Source organism: Cloeon dipterum, chromosome 1 (genome assembly GCF_949628265.1).
Source record: "Cloeon dipterum chromosome 1, ieCloDipt1.1, whole genome shotgun sequence".
NCBI lineage: Eukaryota > Metazoa > Arthropoda > Insecta > Ephemeroptera > Baetidae > Cloeon > Cloeon dipterum.
The window spans coordinates 29,734,297-29,755,297 of NC_088786.1; the positions used below are offsets into that span (position 1 = coordinate 29,734,297).

Genomic DNA, 21,001 nt, shown 5'->3' on the forward strand with positions numbered 1-21,001 from the left:
ATTACGTGGGAAGAGGCTCACAGAGTTTTCAGTTGATTTGCAGCCGGTTTGTGAATTTCCACATACTTAAAGAATCGGATCGACGTAAAAAAAAACAAGAACATGCGAAAGTGTAGAAAACACTCAAGAACTGATAGGAAAGAGACAGAATGCGTCTGAAATTATTCACTCATTTACTCTTAAAACATAAAGCAATAAAGTCATGCTTTTAAAGTTTGACGAGAACATTTAATATGCATGAAAGAATATAGGCTGAAGCGAGATGAAAATTTTTGGATAATAAGTATTTTTACAGTCATAAACGAGATGAGATGTTGAATAGCCAGCCAATCTCTACCCTTACCCTGTTAACATCATGAAAATATAAACACATACGACGCAACTAGATAACAAATTGGATTCATTCTAACTGATTGAAACAAGGTATCAATTTGCTAGAAAAAGATTTCAAAAGTAATTTTCTGCGGTTTTGACTTATGCGGTGGAGCATAATTCGTAACTAGCCGCAGTTTCAAGTTACTATAATGCTGGAATTCTATTGATCAACAAGAAAACTAAGGTGATAATATTTTTATCGCTCCCTTGATCGTTCCGCAGAGGCTATAGAAAAAAATCTCTTTCACAACAGCTTTTAGTATTACTTCAGAGCACGATTTCAGTAAGAAGTCAAAGCACTTAATTTCAGCAGCGAAAAAAATACTCTGTACCCCCTTTCAGCATTTAAAGCTGGGCGATTTTGTTATAACCTCCACGTTAATGGCAGTAAATGGTTTAAGCGCGTTGATTTAATTAGCCTGTCGCCGTCTTCTCATTAGACAAGCAGCGCTTCACTTCAAAGTGAGCGGGCGAGTTTGCATACATCAACCTTTTAAATCAAGACCATGCTCGCGCAGACATTCGTCTCCCTCTTACGCGTTTGCCGAGTGGTTTGCGTCTGTGGTGCAGCTGGCAAAATATTGAACTGATTTGCTTTCATCGGTCTCCTATAGTCTTCAGTCGTCGAGGGACCACCGCGAAAGCTATAAACCAGAATATAAACCCGCCTAACAATGTTCCCTGCATACGGACTTTGAATTTTATGGCACGGCGCATTAAAGTGTTTCCATGTCACCCATACACGAAAATGTGACCATAAAACTATCATTCAAACTGCTGTTAATTTCTTTAATTTGCAATTTCAAGATGTTATCATCTATATACTCGTCTTAATTGGTTCCAAGTAGTGATTGATATATGAGATGCAATGAAAGATATTTTGCACGTTTAATTTTATTCCCTTTCTTTGCATAAGTTTGCGCCGATTTTTATAGATAATTAGAATAAAATATATCGCATGTATATCTAAAAATGGCTTTTATTCCAAAATATATTTAATTATTAACGGACGCCAAAAAGAAAGACAATGTTCCGTGCTTCTCGTAAACCATCCAAAATAATGAGATAAAAACTATTAATAAATAATTATTTCTTTTTTCTTTTATTTAAATCAAGGAGTAAATTTACTATACTAAAATTAATACTTCCACTTTGAAAAGAGAATCAGCACAGTTTTTAACCTTTTTTTGCAGGAATTTTTTACTGAATATTAATAAATTCTTACAAATAAAATGACCTAAAACAGGTCTGTGAGCACAGACCAGATGAATCCACCGATAATTTGCTATATATACTTAATCCCAACTGACGGTATGTTTTCGGTGCAAAGAGCCCGAGACATGTACAGCTCAAATTCAATGTGAAATCAGTTTAAGCTCTTTTAATTTTAAATGCTAATTTCACTGATGCCAGTTGATCAGATCGACAATCTTTGAATCATCCGAATGAATTTTCGATAAACGCGCTTGCTATTCAATCAAAGGTGCGCGCGTGTATTCGTCAGCACAAAAAGAAATCGAGTATGTGCTGAATCGAGTATATGTGAATGTAAAAAAGGTGAGCGTGGTTGCTTGCCCTCCCAGTTTTTTCAACGCACGCACCCCTTCTGATTTTTCACCCTTGGTTAATTCGCGTGGCGCGCCGATCTCACAATGGGAAATGTATGCAAGCCTTTTCCTCGCCTTTTGCATGAGAATGGAGCGCAGCGAGAGTTGTGTACTGATTTATATGGGCATTTTATCGACATGGCACACACGCTCTCCTAATCAAAAGACGCCACGAGTTTCTTTACGACATATAAAATTATTCCTATTAGCTAAAATTTTATTGATCTTCTCCAGAAAATTTTACCGTTTAAACCTCCAGGCGAGCATTAGTTTCACGATTTCACATTTTTCATATATATATATATATATATATTTTAATTTACATACATAATTATTGATAGCTACTAATGAAGGAAGAGGCACACGATGGTGTTAGGATTTTTCAGTTGAAGTTAAATGTAGCTTCCTCGATGTATATCGAGCTATTTATTTTACCATATTTCTACAAATAATTTCAACTGCTGCTTGCAGCCCTTATTCATGGGCCAAGGATAACCCCCAAGCCCCAAGACGGGAATGGAAGCTCACATGAATCAGGGCTGCAAGCAGCAGCCGAATAGAGTTGAGCAAGACATTTCTATAGAAATACGGTAAAATAAAGAGCTTGATGACATCGAGGAAGCTTCATTTAATTGGAATGGAAATATTACAGGCAACACAACCACCAAGAAAGATTTTTAATTTGTAAAGCTTTCTAGATTGGGAGAAATAAAAATAAACACAGCGCCCTTTCGATTAATTAAGGTACGAGTTGCAACACCACCAATCGAAAAAAAATCAGACCAGCTGGTAGTTTCAAGCTAAATTTAGACAACGAAATGTAATATTCATCTGTTGCATGCAAGCATAACAAAACTTGGTGAAGGTCAAGGCGTGTGTGAACGGATACTACGAAATAAATATGGCTCTGTTAAAAATAACTCGACATTGAATGAAATCCCAATCATATAAATTTTCATTAACTGCTTAAGTTGCCTTCACACCATTTCGGTATATTTAGTCTCCATTGTGAGAGGGGGTACAGATTGGTCACTTAAGTAAAAAGGTTGGCCGCCTATCTGGTTCGAAATTGCAGGACACGTTTTCCCTCTCCATTTTTAGTTATTTTTGTCCTCTCGAACCTTAACCTGTCAAAAGCGAAAGGTAGGTGGAGAATTCATTGGGTTGGCTACGTACAAATCAGCTTTTTGCAAATTTCGAGGTTTGTGCAAAAAGCGTGTTATGCAGTATTTTGTGACCCACATTTGCCAGGTAAAAATAAACATGGCAGCCTGATCATTATGCACAAGGACCTATATATATATAGAGGCACCTTGCCTTGTTAACATAAAGACTCAAAATCGGATTTATCTATCTTTATCAAGTCATAAATTTTACCTCGCAGGTGTTCCTTGAAATGTGTAGCGTATTTTTACATTCAAGGAAAGGCTAACGTTTCGTGTGGTGGTGCTAATGAATCGACGTGTTTTACAAATTAAATCGCGTTACGCAGATCTCGAAAATATCCGTGAAGAGTACAATTATCAAATGATCCCAATATTAAAAATTTACCTTTTTCGATTTCGATTAAAAAAAGGCGTAGAACAATTTGTTCCTCCTCATAATTTTAAAATTTAGGACGCATTTAGCTGTTGAAGCTTGAATTCTAGTCTGGATGCAATAAACGAGTCATGAATTGCAAGGAATATGTGGCTATTTTCTCAACTTAAAGTGAATTGATTTATTGAGTCAGCCACAGTCAGCACCAAAATACCGAATGAACAGAAAAGTAGCCTTTATTGAAAAACGCCCTACTGAAGAATTTCTTATTTCTACTTTTTTTGAAGTAATGTTTGAAAAAGTTACAATTCCAGCTAATTCTGAAGAGAATTATCGAGAGGAGTTAGTAAAATATAACATAGACTTTTTACGAATGCTGTATAATATGCCCTTTCTTGCAACACCCTCGCTCATAAAAGTTAGATACACATTATGCTGAATTCTGAATCATATTCTAGACATTCTCTTAGCTGCGACTTTCAACGTCGGCGTTTGACGCGTGCCAGTAAAAAGTGCGCGCAGCACCATCCGCTATGCACTAACTATTTAGAGACGAGGGCAGAGGGTTGGCCAACTGGCGCTCGTGGATGCACTCGCGCTGCTTGCTCGCTTTACGCAATTGTAAAAATAGTGTGGCGGGCCGTTTGGCTGCTGGGTGCATACATGCACTCATCGGGGCGCGCGTGTGGCCCAGGAATAGCCACACACGCGGAATATCTGGGTTAATGCACCGCACGCAAATGCAGCAATGTGTGTGTATGTGCTGTGACCCAACCGACTTCTTTCGGTCACCCCCTCGCCAACTCTGCAGCGCGACTGGCATATAGGGTCGCTTAAATGGACCGCTGCAGACGTTAAGCGGTTCTGCTCTCGTGCTTAATTTGATTCAATTTACTCGCGAGGCGTCTGTCATTTTGGCATTTGTTGCGAGATTAAAATCGTTGAGTGACATGAAACGTGTGCTTCAAGAGAGAAACAATTGTACACAGCTTTTATTTTAAAATAGCAGTATATTTTTGATATTTTATCTTAATGCTTTCAAAAGATATGGAATGACCCGTAGCTACCACTAACAACAACTAATATATTAACTCTTTTATTGTTGGCTGATTGTTTGAGGGCTGTGCAAGCTCAAAGGTACAGTAACCAAAAGAGGAGCAAGCTAATAGATAAATATGATTGAAAATTTACCGTGATATCCTGTAGAGAGGCAGTGCTTTTACCATCTTAAAAACGAACTTATCAATCAACTTCCTCGAAAATCTTGGTATATTTGGCCTTAAACTCAATCATCAGAACAAGTCCAAACAATAAAATCTAGAACTTTTCCAAATTTTTGCAAATCATTTCTGGCCCTCTTAAATTCTGTTTAGATTGAGATCTTATTGTTAGATTACCGGCTCCGAGCTGCACAAGATTATCATTAAATTTTTCATTGTTTTTGCAATATTTTGCAAGCTCTTTTGCCATTTTTGTCACCTTATTTTCATTTAATTTTTGACTTGTAATAAAAACAAACATAATAATTTTTTATTTTTTTTTAATTGAGTCGAAACATAATAACCTTCATATCTTAAGAACCCAGTATGTACGTCATGCAATTCATACTTTAAGGCACAGTCACATAGCTTTATTCCCTCTTCTCGAACTACATCAATTGCAGTGCTCCTTGTCAGTTAGTATTTTCTTGGATGTATCTCGAGAACCCGTTTGTCACTTCACTTTAACATTAATTCTTTTTCAGGTTTGGCAATAAGTTTTTTGGGGAGGCGTTACTTTATTTCTGCATCACTTGAGTAGCAGACTAGTATATACAAGTGCTATAAAGATTTCATTTTCTCAGTCCTGTGAATACGGCGCACGCCTGACAGGCCACACACATATCATGGTAAAGAGTATATGCACACCTTTTAGTGGCTTTTATGGCTTTGCCATCTTTTATTAGTAAAAAAACCCCCGGAATGGTTGCAGCTTGCGAGTTATGTATAGAAGCGTATGCAAATATTTTAAAATCGCATCTATCACAAGAGACATAAAAACCGTCTGCGAATAGCATTAACCCGCGAGGTCGATATACCACTTAATGGAAAAGAAATCACGCCAGAGTCCAAACAAGGGACATAAAAATTTAAGAATGCTAATGACGACGGCCCGATACTTCACGGCAAACGGTCGTAACAAGGCTAAAATAGTGCAATCGAGAGCCAATTTTTATTCGCTTTAATACACCTCCGACATAAATTCATGGCTCTTATGACTATAGCAGAAGTCGTTGGCCAACGTCTTAATTTGCATTTTATTATTTACATTTTATGGACTCGGTTTATCAATTAAATATTTTATAGGCGCAGATCATTAAGGTTTTATCACCTTTTTTCAATCGCCGCTGTCTTCAAACTTTTAGAAATCACTTTAAATTTCAACACTCGCGCTATAAAAAATAGCAAAATTACGTTTTAATCTCAGTACGACGTGGTTTATCACCACATTCTCACCTTTATGTTTCCTTAAGTGATGATGGAAGACGGGAGCCAAGTTAAAAAAATGAACTCACATGTAAAATAGCACTATCCGCCGCTCTTATGTTCGAAAGGTGCTGATTGAGATGTCTCTTTAGACCAAACAATTTTTTACGTGGGTTTGAAAGTGTCGCCCCTAAATCCGCGCATACTGATGAGCGCGTCTTCCCAGAGATGCAAAACAGCGGATTGCGCAGTGTCAATATGCACAGCGGATGACGCCGCGGTGTCAAACTGTTTAACGTATTAATCAAAGGCCAATGAAAATATTTCACCAGACGTGTCACATTCCCGGTGATTTATCGCGGACACCCTTTCTTCCACCCCTCGCGTCTTAATACCTGCTGCTGTGAGAAAATTAGAAAAAATCTCCCCAGGGAGACGGGTAAAAACACACAGGTGTTGATAAAAAGTAATCCGAACAAAAAACTAATTACGTGCAGTAGCGAAAAGATCACGACACGGATTTCATCAGCAAAGAGCGTCAGAGTTTTTCAACATTGATTCTTTATAGTCTCTTAATGTAGAGGATGCATCACTTATCTCACTACTGTTAGGAATAAAATCTTTTTCTAGAAAGATGAAAACAAGGCAAGAAATCTGCTTTAATCTTGGGAAGCTAAATTTGGTCCTTAATGGTGGCGGAGATTAAGTTTTTAATGCTTCATACATTTTGCACACGCCCATATAGGGTTGTTAATATATAACTCGATTTGGTTTCTTGTTTACGTGTTTCGCACATCGTTATAATATTGTTAATTTATGCATATCGTCACTCTAAATTTAAATAATTTAACTAGCGATCCATTCAAAGTTAATTAAATTTTAGGATAATTGCATGTTGTTCAGGTAACTTTCATTTCGCAGGACTGCAAACTACCACTTTTAAAATGGGCGGTACGATATACGAAGATGACAATTTATAACTTCGAATGACTAAGTGATTAATTAGATTAAGGGTTAGTTAAAAAGTTTGGCAGTAAAATCGAAGGCAATTAAACAGTTTTAAGACCCCATTGGCGAAGTTCTTTATCTTTATGGTTGACGATTTTACAATTTACAGCTTTATTTGCTTTTAAGAATACATTTTATAGCCATCTTATCTCCATTAAGAGCAAAAAAATCATCCAAAAAAGCTAAACTAAGAGATAACTATAAATGTCAAAATCAGATAAAAAAAACTATAAAAATTGATAATCGATGTGGCCATTAAATTAAAAAGAACGAAAATTAAAATAAATAATAAAATGCGAGGCATCAAGACTTCATTTTCAAGTGATTGAAAATTAACTAAGGTCTCGTAATTCTTTCAATTAATTATTTGAGCAATAAAATTTCGAAAATTACGCTTTGAAGAACATCCAAATCTAGAAAACCACAAAAATGCAAATGACTAATCAATTTCAGGTTCCAAAAGTATTTCCGTAGAAAATTTTCAAAGACATTAGAATAGATTCTACCGATTTAACAATGGCTCAAAAATCAGGCATGGAGGGCTAACAAGTTAAGTCGAAATATTGTAAATTGAAATTAATATGACACGTTCTCGTACCCTAAAGTGACTGTGTCGGCCCCGTTGGCCTCATCAGCAGTACGTTACCTCCAAAACGAAATACATTACTAGAGAATATTGAATCAGCGATCTTTGAAAACGTCCGCATACACTAATTTCAGAGCGCAAAAACGAAAAGAGAAATAGAAATTTCGTGTACCTGTTTGAATAGATAACACCAGGAAATGACATTAAAATTAAATTGATGCGTTCATCTTCAGCATGTATGTGCGCCACTTGTAAATAAAATCTTTGGATTTTTTAATCAAAGTTTAGAATAATTACTAAATGGTCTGTACATTCGACATTGATGTATGAATAAAATCTGTGCTCAGAATGGTACAAACTGATATCTCGAAATCATAATTAGAGAACCAACAAAGCAAAAATCTGCACAGACTCTCATGAGTTCGCGATCAGCACAGAAGCGATACGATCTTATGCATGCTTGCGTGTGTGTGTGTGTGTGCAAACGCAAAACCCAATTCATACCGAGCCAGCTGAGGAGATTGATATTTGTTTTTTGCACACGCCCATTGTCGCTGGTCGATCAGGCATTATTAACGCGACGTCTCCCGTGTGCAAAAAATTGCGTGCGTACGTATTCACGCTGTTTTTTCTCAACCCCCCACTTTGCGCGTGCATGTGTATGTACGCTTGCTTCTCGGCGGCTTTGTTTCTCAGCGATGCTGCCGGCGAGATGCTTTTTTGGTTGTGGGAACGATTAAAAAAATATCAAAGAAAATAATCCGGCTACGAGAAGAAAGGGTTCCTCTGCATATTAAATACGCGCAAAATCGAATGCAAAAGGTATACAGGCATTTCACACCGGCTTGCTGTTTAGAAAGCCATTAATCAAGCGGCTAGAGGGAATCACCGGCCGGCGAATTCCTCGCGATTTGCATAATCATCTGCTCTCTGCCTCTCTCATCCGCTTCGATCCAGCCAAGCAAAAAATCGCTCGATGAGGAAAAAATAGCTGCTGAGAGATGGACGGATCATTTACCCCTTTTCCCTCCTACCGAGATTAAGACGATTCTAGATTGAGATGTTTGAATCTCCGAAAACTAAGATTTTTTGATTGTGTAACTAATTGCTTCACTTCTATATTTGCTAATTTCGATATACTTACCTTCTTTGGTGTGCGCAGGTATTCAAAATCACAATTAATATAAAATAAAATAATGCATTTGAAAGTCAGAAGTTGTCAAAAATCGTTATTTCTGCTGTTTTTTTTTTTGTTTTATAATACGCGATAGAATACTCTCAAATGACGCTGAATGAGTTTTTATTATTTAAGATTAAATTTGAAGAAATTGTTTTTAATTCACACCTACAAAATCAACATTATTAGCAGAAAATAAATGCAGGAATAGTGGTTTGAGGACTAGCACGATCTGCCTAAATGCAAACATGAAAAATAACTATTGAACACTGTCATATTATGCTGCGAACAAGGGTAAAGTTGAAGAAACTTGCTGTCTCTTTATTTTAAACCGAATTGAATGAAATTAACAAACGGCCTTAAGTCAAACTAATACTTATTTACAAATATAACAAGCACTGCAGTATTTCTAAGGGCTTTATGTTTACACTCTCACTCGCAAAGTCAAATACCTGCGCTTTTAAAACATAATATATAACATTTGGCACAACAAAAGAGCAGAACAGGCAGAATTTCAGGCAAACAACGTGACAAGACTTGACTAAACTCAAAATTAGAATACATGACATCACAAAAAAAAACATAAATGTTGTTTCCATCATACCAATTATAATATGTTTGTGTAAAATACTGCGAAATTTAACTCCCTAGCACAAATCCAAGGTATACTTTCAAACATTGCTGTCGTACCTGAGCTAAAGTAAATTAATTACAAATAAATAATGCAGTTAGATTGATTTCCAATTTCTCGCTAGACACAAAATACGCACTTCAAGACACAGTAAAACCAGTTTTCGCTGTGAAAGCCGCTCATTTTATGTATCGATAGTGTCACATTTGAGCAATACTCATGCCGTGCGTGCCAACTCCTAAATAAGAAAAAAATATGGCAGATTTATTTAGAACCTAGAAATCTAGGGTTAACTCAGATTAATAGCCCAAAACTTAGAAATAAATTTGGAATTGACGCCCAAGAGATATACTGAAATAAAAAAATATTAAACTGCTCCCTTCACTTACGAACATTCTAAAAATTAAGAGGGTAAATTATTTGACTAGAGAGGGTAGTTTTTAGATGATTTAGAAACCTGCCCAGCGCAAAATACATTGGCTCACAGACTAATTTGATCGCGGCCGCACTGTCGCTCAACTTTCATGAACAGAGTGTTTTTTAACAAATTCGGCGAACACCTCATTCGCAGCCACAGGCGGCGAAATGAGGTATCTGACCTGACTTAAATTATGTATGCATAAACGAACATTATCAATACATTAAGCCCGTTTTTTAATTAACGTAATTATCACGAGTATAACCATTCACCTGCAAGACACTTAACCGAGAGATGAAATCTCAACACTCGTTTAATATGTTATGCTAATTCAATTAGAGGCGCTGTGGACGAGAAACGTTGAGTATTCCACTATAATGTTGCGCTGTTAAAGATAATGTGATTGTGGACAAGTTTTGTGGGTTTAAGACCTGCTCAAAAGTCCTGATAAAAGTCATTCTATTTTTTATTTGAGAGACAAGAAATAAGCTAACAATAATTTTTAGTGCTAGTGCGTGCGGTTAAATCTACTAATAAATGAAATATTTCATACCCTTCTTGAGACTCGATGCAAATATCAATGATTACAACTAACTATTGATATAAATTTATTATATTTGAACAAATTACGAAATCAAAAGAAAATATCGAGAAAATTGGTAGTAAACAGAAACACGTATATTTTATTCCAAGGCAAACCAGATGTTGTTAAAAAATTTGACGAAATAATTTATGCGTTTTTATATTTTATTTATAATCGATTTTTTACAATGTGCATGTATTTTTCTTTGTGGAAAATAAAAAAAATCGAGAGGGTGATTAGGAAGCTGAATAAGAATAAATAAAAGCTCCTTGAGAGATCAAAGGGGGTGCATTTGCATGGTTAATCCTGGTGGCGCGCGGCGCACCCCTCCGCCGCACTGCTCCCCCGTATGCAAATGAGCGGAGACTTTTTGTGGCTCCGAAAAAACAGAGTGATCCGAGCACTTTTTCGAACCACACTCGCATCGGATGGGAAATTCTCCGAGAAGTTTTTTTAATTGCCCAGCAAAGACAAAAGTTTTTCACCACTCTCTCGAACGTACTATATGCAAACGTGGGAACACCTTTGGCCTGGGGCGCGGTGCAGCAGGATTAGAAAAAATTGGAGCTTTCGGACCAGTTTTTACTAGATGCTGCTTCTCTTCTTGAACCTTTTTGTTTTTCCGCACGAAAAAAGTGGCTAGGTGTGATCAAGGCGTTGTTCCCACGGACTGTTTTCATTTTTTCTCTTTGTTTATTACTTGCACCATCATGAGAAAAGCAATATGAAGCATCATCTTCATCGATTTTTTTACTCTCGTCGGTGGAACAGTACATTTTTACTGCTACTTGCCTCGAGGGAAATTGCTCTTATGAGTGCACAAAAAATATTTCAGTTGCGTCAGGAAAAGCGACACTTCTTCACAGATTTTGCTCGAAATTCTTCTGAGATCTATTGCGTCAGTAAAAAATCAAATTGGGATTTAAAATTGACTAACAGTGTTGTGGCATAGATTTCTTTGTGAATTAGTTTATCGGTTGAAAGACAATAGGAAGATCAGCTGTGAAATAAACGTACAATACAGTTGATGACAATTATAAAATGTTGGCACTGTATTTAAACGACTTGACATGTAATGAATTAGCCGATCAGTGTTCACGATAGCACCAACACATGGGAAAGCAGCGTACGCCGCATTTCACAGACACAAGCACTGACGCAATTCGCACTCTCGCACTGCACAATCATCTATCACGAGCCAAGAGCACCCGTCAATAATTCGAGACGATACCAATCAGAGAATTCAAAGTCAGTGTGTACTTTGGAGCAAAAATGCGCCTGAGGCCGAGGCAAAGCCAAGAGAGAGAAAAAAGAGCAGGAGCGCAGCAACACACACGCCCGATAGCCGCATCAGAAAGCGGAGCAAAAACACGGCTGTCGACGTCGTGCGGCCCAGCAGCCTTAATGGAAAAATCAGGGTCGAGGTGCTGGTCAAAATCCAAACTATTCTTTCAATCTGGCGCAGGACAAAAAACGCGCTCGCCTCATCGGCACAAAAAATGGTCTCGAAAATCTGAATGCGGCGGCGTTGTTTTTTGCCGCCCGCCGAGACTGCAGCTAGCGTAGAGATGAAATGATTGCCTGTAAAAAATCCACCGCCGCGCCATGCAGGTTTCTCACGTCCTCATTTGAATGCACCAAAATCACACATGTATACTGTTTTCGGTCTCGCTTCGGGTGAGATGGATATGTGCACTTTTTCAGCTATTTTTTGCCCGCAATGCACAGAGATAGCCGAACTCTCGAAAGAGATCTCTGAACCCTAAGTGGGAGTTTAACCGTCGGGGGTTCCGCAGGGACCAACGCGAGTCCAAAAGTCAATAAACAGACACGCTTTCAGATGAAACAACACGACAAAAAACATTGACAGCTTGGATGAAAATAAAATACTTCACGAGGAGCCAAAATATTTTTGGAGTTGCAGGGAAAAAATGCCACTAAGATGTAAGATGTCAAAGTGAAGCAATTCAACTGCAATTAAAATGTAAAGATTTTAAGAAGAAATTATAATTACTCTAAATTAAATTATATTATTTCCATTATTATTCGGCAAATTGAAATAATTCAAAATTGTGCAAAGTAATTTCAATAGATCCACTAATTATAGTCTCTTTGACAATGTTAAATTTCTGCATGACTGGTCGCACAAAAGTGTTAAATTGTCTAATGTACAAATCTTTTTTCTCAAACACATTAAAAATCAGTTTTAAAGAATAATATGGAGATTGAATTATTTGTTATCAACGATAGTTGATAATGAAATAATGGAATTCAATTTTATTAAATGGTTGCAAAGAGATTGATTAGTTTTTCTTGAAATTTTCATTACGTTTATAATTCTATATTAATTCATTAAAAAAATGTTAAACGCGCATTATACCTGCTTAACGGTGACAGCAAATTTTAATTCAAAACAGCATCATTTGCATATTAAAACTACCAGGTTACTCGCCGATCCCACGTGCGTTTCATTTTGATCCAACCTCTGTTACTCCAGCATGCGGAGTTCCGCGTATACGGCAAGTTATATAACGCACTCGTCTAATAAATTCGAAGTGGCAGGGCCTGATGGCAAATTGGGTCACAAAAAGACGCCAGGAAAACTCTAGCTGTGTATTATACATAGTGAGTTGAAAATTCTTGCATTAAGACGACTGCATGATCGTCATAATTACAAGCCAATTATGCAACTTCACCTCACCTGCTGTCTGGTGCACGTGTGTGCATGTACAACCACGAAAATTGCGTGTGTGAAATTCGCCACTTGGCCAGCGGCTGAACGCGTTAGTGTTAGGCAAAAAAAGTCGGTCGCAAAAAAAGTTGGCTTCGCTCGGACAGGGCAAAAAACGGTGAAGCTAAAATTAGTCGTTTTTGCCCGTCAGGGTCCGATGACGTCACTTACGCGCAACTTTCTCGCTATACGTGCTATCGAAGAGAAGGAAAGGTAAGTGCGACCTTTCGGCTATTTTTAGAGAACCAGTTATACACATTTAAATTTAGCCCAACGTTCTGTAGGTTCCAAGGTAGCACAACACACACGCTTATATAAGCCCCGCCTTTATCCGTTAAAGATCACGTTTTAGGTTTCTTGCCCTCTGGGTTTTCACTTTTTACTCATTAATTTGAACAATTTGTTTGAATAATGTATGTACTGCCGCGTAATTAAAATATGCGTTATTATTCTGCTTTTTGCGACACAAAATCTCTCTGGCTGCTGAATCAAGGACAGGATTCGGAAACATTTTTTGCGAGATCTTTGCAAATATCTCAGAGACTCACGGTCACTAGAACTTTTCAATCGTTGTGTTTACACAGGAGGGGGTTAAACATTATTATTTAATCATCAAATAATTTAATAAAATCAGGACTTGAATATCACCGGAAAATTAATCAGAATTCCAAACAGGAAAAGTCGTAATTCCATTTAAAAATTCAAGAGGAGTTTAAATTCAATTTTTCTCAAAATTCTGTCTGATGTGAGTGCGAAAAAAGCCTTATATACTACTTAGAAGCACAGGTTTCGCAAATCACTTTGCATATTTTTTTTATCTATAATGTATAAAATCTCAATTGGATATTACAAAACACGCGAGACCATTGGTAAAAAAAATCATGCAAAAAGCCACAACCATAAAAAAACGTTGACGGGACAGCTCCAACCAGTTTTTTCTTACTAAAAATTTCACAGTTACTGACCCTCTATATACAGGTACAAGGCGGCTGCGTAATATTTCTGTGGGCCGCTTATGATTAACCCGCAAATGTGGCTCGCGCTAATAGAATTGGGAAAACAAGTTTAAAAAAGCCAAACTGTCTAAAAATAGCTCCAAGAGTAACATTCTAGAAATAGTCTGACAATAACGGTTATTTAATTGTTACCAGAATAACATTTTATGGTGTGGTAATAAAGTAAATTGCACCTCTATTTTAACATTCTCAAGCTAATTTTAGAATGAACTCCAGGAAAAATCTATAATAAATATTATATCTTGCTATTTATAACGCTTTGAATTGAGTTCATCAGACCAAAGCTATTATGACATAAAATCTATCACTAGTATTACTTGTATCAGAACTATAGTATAGCAGACTTTGTTCATATTTTAGAAAGTTTTTTTTAATTACGGTCTTCGGATTTTTTAGTTAAAGAATAATTATTAAAAGGGTCAAGTATTTTGCTGTGACTCCACAAACAGCCTGTTTTTATGGTGAATATTTTAAAAGGAAAATTAAAAAGATTTTATATAAGATGATGGTCTTTTGAAAATGCATTTTTTATATTTTCCTTGGTTTGTTGGACTTTTGTTTTTATTTTAATGTAATAAAAAATAGATGCGGTGGTCTAACGTATAATCCAAAGTCTTCTGTTTTAGATTGCAAGTATGACTCACCCTCTGAGGGGAGATTCTGAGGGCTGAGGGGATGATGCAGTCGCGTTTTTTGCTTTTAATGTGCAGCATCCGACGAGGATTGGTTTGATCAGCAGCACCTTCATTGGTGCACGATTTTTTTCTCGGCGCAAATAGCGAATCAAATTTTTTCCTTAGACGGGTCGGCTGGCGCGAGGGGAGATCGTTGCACCCCCCGTACTCCTCGAGGGTGCGTTTTTTGCTGCACACATCGCTTTTGTTTCGAGCGGCAGCTGGGTTCATTTGCATGCTAGCGAGCGTTTGTTTTTTCGCCAGGGTTCGTTCGGCTTATGCAACATGGCGATCTCGGCAAAAAAGCTGCTCTATGTAGGTCCGTGGAGACGAGAAGTGAACGTTAGGAGGAAAAGAGGAGTCGAGATGATGAGATGAAATAAATGCTTGATGCTCACGGCCGGCAAGACAGGAAAAAAATGACGACGGTTACGGCCAAAGCTTTGGAGACAAAAAATGCCAAAGATAAGTCGTCTAAATAGTTAACACGAAGCAGACGATTTTTTATGAAGGAATTTTTAAAAATCTGATCATTAATATTTATTTTAAATGTGGTCAGTTAGCAAGTGTCACTGGTTTTCATAGGTTTCAAAAGTCCTTATGCATCCAAGATGAAAAGGATATCAGCAAAAGATTAAAAAATTTGTAACGTAAATTTGATTTCATTCTGGGGTAATATTAACACGCTCTGCCAATATTTGATCGTGATTGAATATAAGAAATTAAGATTTTAATTGAAGAATAATTATCGTTTGAACCCAAGAAAGAGGATAAAGATATGAAAATTAATAAATCTTTTCTAAACAAGAATGCAAGTTAGTAAAATCATAAATTTAAAGTAATAATCAAATTTGAATGATGCTTCTGCATTAATATAATTGTATCTGAGAACATTAGAATCGTATATAATTGAATTATCCTAAATAGGGAATCAATCCAGATCAAAAATACAGTTAAAACCAAGCTAGCTGCCTTTACACGAGTCGTCTCGTGGTTTGCCATATAATAAATTAGGCGTCTGAAACTGGTTGATTAGGTTTATTTGCAGCTTTTACTTATTTGTGGAAAACGTCGAGGTTTTACGATCCAATCTATTGGAAATAATTACGAGCCTTTTAAAGGCAAAAAACTGGCTCTCTTCGATCCCATATAATACACACTGAAGTATCTTTTCAGTCTATCCCCCCAATTTTTGTTGGGCACTCTGATGACACAGTCATAACTTCTCAAGTCTCGACTTTTATAGCTAGTTGTGCTGAGTGTGTAAATTCATAAATTTCAGCCAATTGGACACATTTGTAAGAGATTTTTTCGCCTTTCTCGCCAAAAAATATCACGAAAAGACACATAAACAAGAAACTGTAGCTGATTTACATAAAAGTCACACCATTTCGGAGAGGCCGCTGATCTGTGGGATTTAATTTTAAAAAGTTTATTTTCATATGACTCTAATGAGGCAGAGTTAATGTAAACGACGTGTAGATTTACATTTCTTAAATCTTTAAAAGCATGCTAATTCAAACATTTTTGCGGGGAGGAAGAAGCTAATTATGTTTACAAAAATAAATCTGGAGAAAGTCTTATTTAAATATTTTTTGTTATTGAAAATCGCTGAATTGAAATTGACTTTTAGTCAATAAAATATTCGCAGGATATTTGAAAAAGCTTAACATTAAATTAAAAATTTTAAAATAATATTTAACAGAAAAGATTTGAGGTTTCAATACTTTCAAAGTTTTTTAATTTTCTTCACAATGTGATTCGTGTGGCGTTAGTTTAACAATGCCAAGCTTCAGCACCTCTTTTTAGCTTTAACGTAATACACATAATAGAGAGTCAAACAGTTTCAACATGGAGTTGTTTTAACAAGGAATGTGCGATCTCATTAAATTTCAATTTAAAATTAATATCATTTTTGTAATTATTTATTGAATTGATAGAATTAAAAGAAAATTGCCGACCCTCACCCAATATATCTGCTGGAATGTGTCAAGCAGAATAAAGTAGTTAAAATTATTCACGACCAGGCTTGCAATTTTAATTTAATATTCAACCAAATGGAGATCCTGCTTGTTTTCAAACCGCAGGCGAATGTGACAAAATGAAATATTACTACTTATTGTGAGTGTGTGTACTTACAGGTGCCGTTGAGATTCCTGCCGACGATTTTGTTGGCTGGCGTTGCGGCTGTTTCGAGTGCGACCTGCGGGGGGCCGGGTCGATGGCCCTGGGGCCTGGGCACCGGCATTGGGCCCGTCGTTGAGGACACGCTCAGGGGTGGGTTCGGGGTCAGGGCGGGCGAGAGTCTCAGGGGGCCGGCGACGGCCTCGACGCTCTGGTGGGGTGCGTGGGGCAGCGACATTTATTGCGCAATCCTAGCAGCGACGCGCATCACTATCACACGAAAACTTTTTACAATGTCGCGCGCACTCCCGATTTCGCACTTGTATTTATATGTACAAAGGGGCTGTGGTTGTTGGGCTCCGTCTCGCTCAGCAGAAGTCTTGCGTCTGGAACATATTCGCAGCTGATTATCGACTGTGAAAAATAACAACTCGTTTTAAAAGAGCATGAGCAATTGAAGGGAAAAATTAGTTCGCACTGGACTGCAGCTTTTTAAGCCCCTAGGGCATAATCAACAATGAAATTAATGCTATTTCGGGATGGTGAAAGTTGAAAATGTTTCTAGTTTTTCAAGGTGAAAATTAATATTTATTAATAATTTTCTCCGCTTTGGAGGCTTAAGCCTCGATAAATGTCAAATAGAAATCGTAAACTTGTTTTGGGTGAAATAAATGTTCTTGGAACAGGAACTTAGTATGAGCCGAATGAGCATTCACAAGACATGAATACTAATATAGCAGTCTGGCGCGCGGCAAGAGCAGCAATAAAGTTTGGTGAGAAATTATTGGTGCTTATGATCTCAGCATGCGTTATTTAAAAGCATTCAGCGTGTTTGTTTGTAGGTTCATAGCATATCGGACTCGCTAAATCATTATTTGATATTGAGATTGAGTTAGTGCCACGCTGCTCAATAACGCTACTGCGTCTGCCTGCCGGGTGAAAGACTTCTCACAAAATACTCCGAAGGAGTAAGGCCATTAATTATGATGCAAGTTCCCAGGGCTCACGTAAATAATTCAGAATCCAAGCAAGAAATGGGTCAGTTAAAGAGTTTGGTCGATTTTAATTATATAGGACCTATATAACAAGATGAATTTGCCAACTTTAAATGACTTCATTTATTTTGTTTTTAATTTTTTTACGCAATATAAAAATTATATAACAATTTTAGTTTTTGCTCAATTCAAGCACTCGAATATAAGTCCCAAAAATATTTTAAGTTTTAATTTCAGTCACATCAAAAAAAAAAGTTATTTATAAAAAAATTAAATGAATTTCATTTCGAGCACACAACAAGTTTAATTGTGTCATCTATAAGAATGATACATTTTTATCTTGCCCGGCTTTAAAAAGAGCTGTGTACCCTCTGAACGACTATCCCAGCGGGGGTGGCAGGGCGGAAGGTGGTGATTGCTACTCACTCTAGGACGAGTCACATGACCGGCCAGAGGTCAGGGGTCACTCATCACTAAGTAGTATAGTTACGCGACTCGCTCGGCGGATTGGATGCTGAATGGCTTGAGAACGGAGTGCGCTCGGACCCAGGTGTGCTTGGGTACTGAGCCTCGGCCGCGGCGGGGAGGGTATGAGCCCCGGGGTGGGGGCACTGCGGCCTCCGAGGGGGGCGGCACCACCTCCCGCCCGCATCAGCCCGGCAGCCAGTGCCCGCGCCGCTCCCTTGCTTTTTTGCTACCCGCAAAAAACGCGCGCGAGTATTGACTGCGTTTTTGCTTCGCCCTGGCCCCGATTTCTTCTATTTTGGCTGAGGCTGTACACACGCTCGAGCGATGTAGCAAGCGAGACCCGCCGTGCACAGCACACACAAAAGCAATCCTATCCTAGACACATAAATCAGTCAGCGGCCGCAGTGCAAATAGCGAAAATGACGAGCATTCAATTTAAAAGTGCAATTCTTTCTGTTAAAATATTATTTTTTTGCGCAAAATTTTCCTGACAGCGATGTTCAGTTAACTTTCAATTGATTTTGTCTAATATTTGAACAAATTTATACAAAAATTACTTTTCTTTTGTCTAACAAAATTAATATGGTGAAAATCCTTTTACTTATATTTCAATAGCGGAAAATGATCGGAAAATGATCCGTTCGCTATTTGCTGGACAAAATATTGCGAATTTTGCTGTCTGAGGCTGCATTGCCATTACGCGGAATTCACAGTATCTTGTGGCATAAATATATGAGTAATGGGATTTCCTCTCCTGTCTGCTTGAGTCGTTGAGCGCCGGTTATTAAATAGAGACGGTTTTCCATTTCGGTAACCGGTAGTGGCAGCTGCAATATTGTGTGCCGCCTGTTGCGTGCGCTTGCGAACAGCGAGCAAGGGTTGTGCAGACCTCTAGCTCACCCCTTGCGAACCCTTTACTTGGCTACCCATAGATGACGCTTGCGACTCTATTTTATTCAAAACATTTCCTTTGCAAGAAGCTTGTCTGCGCTGTACTCTTGATTAATTTTATAGAACGGAATATTCAAATAAAATCTCTCACGCAAAACGAATATAGGGACCACACAGATTTGTCGGATGAAAATGAATGAAATTTGCTCTTCATATTTAAGAAGGTCCTTTTCATTTCCAATGAAAGGCGAATTGAATAAATTGTTTGTCATTTTTTCTATCTCTAATACAATGCTTTTAAATAAAAATGATCACAATTTTTTGCGTTGCATTTGCTGTGAGCCGACTGAATTTCTATTTTTTCAATTAATAATTTTTGTATTTCTGTCTGGTTTAGGGGACGGCAAAGGTGCTCTGCTGGTCCACAATAAAATTATTTAGAATCTAATAATTAAGTTAGGATGGCATAGGAAATGTTCTATTTAAGAATTAAAATTTAAACAAAATTTATTAATTTCGGCAAACAAGTGAAGAAGGAAAAGCACATGAGGCTATCCAAAACTCGTAAAGCAGGAAATTTCTGCAGAAATACGGAAAATAAAAAGCTTAATTGTTAATACACTCAGGAGGCTGCATTTAATTTCAACTTAATAATTTAGAAATATGATGAAATATTATTTTATTATCACACAAAATTTGTAACACAGTATTTTTTTAACTGTTGCACAGCACATCCCTTGTGATACATGAGATCTCCGGGTATCAATTACACCGCCGAGTGGATACCATAATGAGGCCCGTGTGGCCGCAGAGGAGCTTGGGACCAATGTGGCCATCTTTTCGCCTTCCCGCACCGAGGTCTTTTATTGAAACGCCAGACATTTGCGAAAACCAGCAAGTGGCAAGTCCTCTCAGCTCGTTGAGCTATAAGACCAATTTGAAAAAAAAAACACCTTTTGCCATCTCTGACGTATAGTGGAGCCATTAATGTAATATAGATCCCTGAAATGCTCCATCATCTCCTCTTGTCGTGAATCTTCTAGTCTTATGCGAGCCAACGGACCGGTATTTTTCAACTTGAAGTAGGGCATAATTTAATCTTCTTCATTGTTCAAAATTAAAAAAAGTGATTCAGGCTATTTCTTTTAATTTTGAAATTATGAGCATCGAAACACTAACAAATCATTCATAAAAACAAGTGTTTTAAATTACATTAGGCAATGAAATAAGGGTGAACTTTCCTTGTTCATAAATTAGCTTTGGCATAAGTGAAACTCTTTCACTAAAATTAAAGCTTTGTCCGAAAGTTCAAGTATGTAAGGCTGACCGCAGCCTGCTTAACACCGATGTTCACCGCATTGCATACTTTGAAAAACATTCAGAAAAAGGCGAACAACATTTAGTCGCTTTTGAATCTTTTCATTTTTTTTTTTAAATATTAGACTTCATGGGGGGTCTTGTCGGCGTATAAGCTCATTAAAATTTAACTTTTTAAATTAAAAAATAGTTTTAGAAGAAATTATGATAACCTCGAGTGCATCTCATGCCATAAAAACAGGATTGACAATTTAGTTCTTCTGGAAAACAATCGAAATGGACAGCATTGCGAAAATAAATAAAAATGTGGTAAAGATAGCAGGGGGAAATAATGATTTTGCCTTTAGGCTCCTCTTTTATTAGACAAAAGAGCAAAGAAAGAAAGAAAGAAAGAAA

General features: G+C 37.3%; 1 protein-coding gene across 5 annotated transcripts in view; it reads right to left on the reverse strand.

Annotated features, from left to right (window-relative positions):
* nab (NGFI-A-binding protein homolog) overlaps positions 1 to 21,001 on the reverse strand; it is a 50,106-nt gene that overhangs the window by 25,384 nt on the left and 3,721 nt on the right. For 4 of the 5 annotated variants that reach the window (XM_065490346.1, XM_065490338.1, XM_065490322.1 and 1 more), the window contains exons 1-2: positions 18,356 to 18,505; positions 16,950 to 17,320 (exon numbers count right to left, since the gene is read on the reverse strand). In XM_065490346.1, the coding sequence (XP_065346418.1) occupies positions 16,950 to 17,172 (223 nt within the window). In that variant the 5' untranslated portion in view covers positions 17,173 to 17,320; positions 18,356 to 18,505. Of the gene's footprint in view, positions 1 to 16,949; positions 17,321 to 18,355; positions 18,506 to 21,001 lie in introns of those variants that run through there. The other variant, XM_065490330.1, reaches the window with a different exon arrangement.